The sequence below is a fragment of the Cherax quadricarinatus genome, chromosome 11 (assembly GCF_038502225.1).
Source record: "Cherax quadricarinatus isolate ZL_2023a chromosome 11, ASM3850222v1, whole genome shotgun sequence".
Taxonomy (NCBI): Eukaryota; Metazoa; Arthropoda; class Malacostraca; order Decapoda; family Parastacidae; genus Cherax; species Cherax quadricarinatus.
The window spans coordinates 34,801,911-34,807,910 of NC_091302.1; the positions used below are offsets into that span (position 1 = coordinate 34,801,911).

Here is a 6,000-nt window from a genome sequence, read left to right on the forward strand (position 1 = left end):
TACACCTGTAACAATTGGTATGTTCACGGTCCCTATGACCAAACTTGTTGAACTCATTCCCAGCATCCTGGAATGTCTCAGATAACATCCAAAACCCTCAGTGGTGGAGCTTCGATCGTTCAAAATGATGCCTCCAAATTCATTGATGGCGGAGAGTACTTCTACTGTATCATTTGATGAATTCAGCAGTTCTGCATAACTAAACATGTCTTTAAAATATAGTCCTGTCCCTCCCTTTGACCTATTAACTCAGTCACACTACATATACCGGTATCGTAATTTATTACCGATATACTGTATCGCTGTCCAAAACATCCCTTGAATGTATTTCTGCAAATGTTCCAAATATAATATTTGCTTCTAGTGATGAGTCCACTTTACATGGCTAACTTGTATAATTTTTATTAGTTTTAAAAAGCTCAATGTTGGCAAAATAGAGAGGAGGATTTATTACCTCAGATGCGTGGGTTTAGTGTGAGTTTTATAAGCGCCTCTGATACTGTTCAGTCTTGTGATATGGCTACTAAAGTAACATTTTTTATTCTCCCCGAAGTTGTATTTAATGTGTGCCGTTGCATGTTTGGTCTTGGTGTGTGATGAACTGCTTCGCTGTGTCCCATTGCCAGGTGTGTCTGTCTTCCCCGTGTTCTCTCACTGAGTTTCTTTGTTTCTTCCTTAGATGGAGCCTCTCCCTAAATTATTGTTTACTAGGCCTTCGACTTCATGATGCATACGGCAGCTGTACTCACCTAGTTGTACTCACCTAGTTGAGGTTGCAGGGGTCGAGTCCAAGCTCCTGGCCCCGCCTCTTCACTGATCGCTACTAGTTCACTCTCCCTGAGCAGTGAGCTTCATCATACCTCTGCTTAAAGCTATGTATGGATCCTGCCTCCACTACATCGCTTCCCAATCTATTCCACTTCCTGACTACTCTGTGGCTGAAGAAATACTTCCTAACATCCCTGTGATTCATCTGTGTCTTCAACTTCCAACTGTGTCCTCTTGTTGCTGTGTCCAATCTCTGGAACATCCTGTCTTTGTCCACCTTGTCAATTCCTCTCAGTATTTTGTATGTCGTTATCATGTCCCCCCTATCTCTCCTGTCCTCCAGTGTCGTCAGGTTGATTTCCCTTAACCTCTCCTCGTAGGACATACCTCTTAGCTCTGGGACTAGTCTTGTTGCAAACCTTTGCACTTTCTCTAGTTTCTTTACGTGCTTGGCTAGGTGTGAGTTCCAAACTGGTGCCGCATACTCCAATATGGGCCTAACGTACACGGTGTACAGGGTCCTGAATGATTCCTTATTAAGATGTCGGAATGCTGTTCTGAGGTTTGCTAGGCGCCCATATGCTGCATATGTATATATAATTTCACAGTCGCTAATTCTCCTGACATAATATCTACACATTCCTTTTTTTCTATCTTTTTCTTTGGCACTTCCAGTCTTGTTTACTACAATGTTTACTGGGATTTCCTGGCTAACTTGCTATGTTTTAGTATTATTTAGCGGGGTTTTTCTGGATATCTTGCTGTGTTTCAGTACTGATCATTGGCATCCTTTGTCCTGTGCTAATATTCAGGATGCCCCAAAATTCTTGATCTCTCCCAGATTTTCAGATTTGTTTGCTGGCTGTGATAGTTACTCGTGGACGGGAAACATGGGATTTTCCTTGGCTTGTCCCACAGCAGCTACGTGTTGTGGTAGGCTTAATTATAACTCTCCTCACACACACTCTACGGTCGTTGCTCGTCAGCTCTCTGCTTAAAATTAAGATTTGTGTGTTGGGTGGGTGGGTGTTTGGGGGGTCTGGGGTTGGGAGAGAGAACGATGGGTGGGGAGGGAGAGTGATGGGGGAGAGAGAGTGATGGGAGGAGGGGAAAGTGATGGGTGGGATAGGGATAATGATGGGGGAGGGAGAGTGATGGGTGGTGGAGGGTAACAGGTGGAGGTGGGTGAGTTATGGGTGGGGGAGGGAGACCGATGGAAAACAACTCATCCATTTACGCTTATTCATAATTAACTTATTTTTTCTATTTTGAATACGGTCAGCTGGGTAGGTTTGAGAGTGCTCTGGAAAATGTCACACTGACATTCATTATCAGGGTGTATCTGGCCTCCCCTGTGGTAATGCCTAGTCAGGTTACCACACTTAACTACTACATATAATCTACAACGTAAACATTGGGAACTTGTGCTCGTTATCATTATGAAACGTTAAAACTAAGTGAATTTATGATCACTTTCTCGAAGCTCTTCATTAACCTCAAGATTATTTATCAGAGATTCCTTGTTTGTTCTGTCAAATTGCCCCAGTCAATTCGCCTAAAGTTAAAAATCTCCCATTAAAACTACATATTCGTCTCTAGTTAATGATCAGCTTTTCCCCACAGAAGTTTACGGTGGTCACTGTCGATGTTTGGGGATCCGTAGCTCACACCCAAGATTAGTTTTTCATGCACTTACTGGCAATCGTAGTCAGATTCCCTGTTTATCCCTTCCATTTTTATTTCGTTTTTAATGCAACACCATAAATTTCCCCTTAACACACATAGCAACTCCGCCCACAGGGATATAAATTATTCCTGTGGAATAATTTATATCCCTGTATGTGGCATTCAGCAGACATGTCCCTATTTTTTAAATTGAAACTGGTCTCGATTATTACAATAATATATCCCCCCCCCCCACATGCAATTAGTTTTAGTTCGTCTATTTTATTTCTCGCGTTCCGACTTTTTGAATATTTAGATCCTACGACAGAATTTTTTTCTTTCCTCTCTCTCTCTCTCTCTCTCTCTCTCTCTCTCTCTCTCTCTGTAGACTTCTCTTGTTTTTATAAGCTGCCCTATTTTCAGAACATTGTTGCTCCCTCCGTCCCTAGGACTGCAGCCTCCGTCCCTAGGACTGCAGCCTCCGTCCCTAGGACTGCAGCCTCCGTCCCTAAGACTGCAGCCTCCGTCCCTAGGACTGCAGCCTCCGTCCCTAGGACTGCAGCCTCCGTCCCTAGGACTGCAGCCTCCGTCCCTAGGACTGCAGCCTCCGTACCTAGGACTGCAGCCTCCGTCCCTAGGACTGCAGCCTCCGTCCCTAGGACTGCAGCCTCCGTCCCTAGGACTGCAGCCTCCGTCCCTAGGACTGCAGCCTCCGTCCCTAGGACTGCAGCCTCCGTCCCTAGGACTGCAGCCTCCTTCTATCAGTTTAAAATCTTACTTTACCAACTTCCTGACAAACACGTTAACGAGGTCACATATCCTGGTAAATAAGCTCTGGTTTAACGATGTCGTTATCTAGAGGGGGGCGGTGGGGGGGTCAGCTGTACTGCCATACCAGGTCGGTGCCCAATAAAAAATTTTTACCAGTAAGCTCAAGACCCGAAGGTGCTCACACAACTTTCTGGAGAATGATTTTATGAGAAACCTTTAACACAAGCGACACACACACAAAAATGAACCTCCTCGTAACTCCGTCATTCAGTACAGACGACCTACTTGCTAACTTGGGACACTGAATGTATCCGACGACCTTTGATGACAGGGAGAGGCGCGGAGCTCCGACTCCATAAATCAAGAGCCCATTTAGAGGGGTCACTACCTAATGGGGAAAATATATTATATAGCAAGGAGAGGGACGACCGAAGTACAAACGTTCAAACAATGCAATAAATAAAGTGAAGAAACAAGGAAGCTTGAGCAGACTTCCAACAGATCAAAGAAAGACAGAGATCAAGACAACACAGCCCAGTAAAACAGAGAGAGACAGTAACAAAGACAGAAGAGACAGTATGGTCAAGAGGAAGATAAATTTTATGGTTTCCCGTCCGTAAATGAGTGTACTCACCAATTTGTGGTTGTAGGGGTCGGTTCACAGCTCCTGGCCCCGCCTCGTTGCTGGTCGCTTTGTGTGTGTGTGTGTGTGTGTGTGTGTAGAGAGAGAGAGAGAGAGAGAGAGAGAGAGAGAGAGAGAGAGAGAGAGAGAGAGAGAGAGAGAGAGAGAGAGAGAAGAGAAAGGTAGCCACAGGTTACTCACCAAGGTCACGAGGGTCCAGGGGTTATTTACCCAGGTCAGGAGGATCTACACATTACTCACCCAGGTTATAAGGTTCTACAAGTTACTCAACCAGGTCAGGAAGATTTACACGTTACTCACATAGCCCAGGAGGGTCTAAAAGTTACTCACACAGGTCAGGAGGGCCTACAAGTTACTCACACAGGTCATGAGAGCCTACAAGTTACTCACACAGGCCAGGAGGGTCTAAAAGTTACTCATACAGGTCAGGAGGGTCTACAAGTTCCTTACACAGGCCAGGAGGGTCTAAAAGTTATTCACATAGGTCAGGAGGGTCTACAAGTTCCTTACACAGGCCAGGAGGGTCTAAAAGTTATTCACACAGGTCAGGAGGGTCTACAAGTTACTTACACAGGCCAGGAGGGTCTAAAAGTTATTCACACAGGTCAGGAGGGTCTACAGGTTACTCACCCAGGTCAGGAGGGTCCACAGGTCCAGCAGTAGCAGCACAGTAGCGAAGGCGAGGCTCAGGATGGCTAAGGTGGGATACACTAAGTGAAGCGGCACGCCCCCGCCCACCACCTGCCACGCCCTCACCACGCCCACCCCCACGCCGCATGCCCACACGCCTACCGTCACTACCACAAAGGCAGGAGCTCGCCAGGTCTCAATGGCGTGGTAGAAGACAGCGGCGAGGAGGGTAGACAGAAGAGCCACGCATGCGGCAGGAACCAGCAGCACATGCGGCACTGATGATCTCCAGTAGCGCACCGCAGCCTCTCCGCATGCGCCCACCTGTACTAGCAACAACACCAGCAGGGCCAGCGTGCGGGCGGCGTGGGCGGGAAGCAAAGAGGGCGTGGTGTATGGCTTGCCCCTGCCGCAGAGGCCACGGTATGCCAACACCAGGAAGAGAACCCACGCCCATGCGCCGCCCACGCCCACAGCCAGCAAATCAGGCGTGTCTGGGAGATGCAGGGAGAGGAAAGGCGTGGGCGGCGTGGGTGTGAGGGAAGCTAATCTCACCCGAACGGCAGTCAGATTAACCTGTTCCATTCTTGAAGGCTGAGGTTGGGAGAGTCCGCGAGTCACAGAAGCCAAGAACTGCTTCCACACCATCTCCGTCGTAGCTGGGGTCAACAGCGCCTCTCCGGGGGTCATCTCTGACCCCATCTTGACCTCAGGCCAATCTGTGCTATACATCACAGAGATACAGCCCCTCTTGTAGTCATTGTATAATAAATTTCAACTGTGTCTGGTCAGAGTGTTGTAGAAAACGGGACTTTTTCTTATGCGCGTTTTTTTTCCCCATTGGAAAATTAACGTTTACCTCTTCAACTTTTCAAAATACTTTTGCCCGTCCTTACCCATTAATAACTTTTGTTTTGATTTTTGTTATAACTGTAGAAATTAGCCGTATACACTCATATTTGTCAATTATATTAAAATAACGATTATTTTTATTTTCTCTCTGGGCACCACTTACGGACACGTCCAGCCACCTGGAATAAAAAAAAATATATTACTTTATAAACGCGTCATTAAATGTAATAAAACGAAAACTGAAATATCATTAGTAACAGTTTTATTACTGGTTTAGAAAAACACGTAAGGAAACACTAGGACATATTTATTAGAAAACGTTTCGGTCCTGAGACCTTGAGCACTTCTAACATACAGAGGTAGAAAGACATTACATATAGGCGGAAAGTGAGATGTGAGAGACACAAGGTGACCTGAAGAATGTCATGTTGAGATGAGGACGGGTAGACGATGAGATCATGTGACTCCTGTGTTGTTGGGTTGGTGGTGCTTAGCCTGGTTGAGTATCATGTATGCTAATTTTAGAAATTTTGTGCTTTCCAGTGTTACGTTCTATTGTGTCGGTGATGGTGATTAGCGAGGCTTCTAGACACCGTCGGCGTCTGAGGTCTGGTTCGGTGAGAACGAGTTGTACCTCATCCCAGTTCATCATATGCCCGGTGGGGTCTCTG

General features: G+C 46.3%; 1 protein-coding gene across 1 annotated transcript in view; it reads right to left on the reverse strand.

The window, feature by feature from the left end:
• The window catches only part of LOC128687452 (uncharacterized), a 269,873-nt gene that overhangs the window by 138,142 nt on the left and 125,731 nt on the right, over positions 1–6,000 (reverse strand). The window contains exon 2 of the mRNA XM_070083864.1: positions 4,478–5,508. Coding sequence (XP_069939965.1) covers positions 4,478–5,209 — 732 coding nt within the window. The 5' untranslated portion in view covers positions 5,210–5,508. The remainder of the gene's footprint in view (positions 1–4,477; positions 5,509–6,000) is intronic.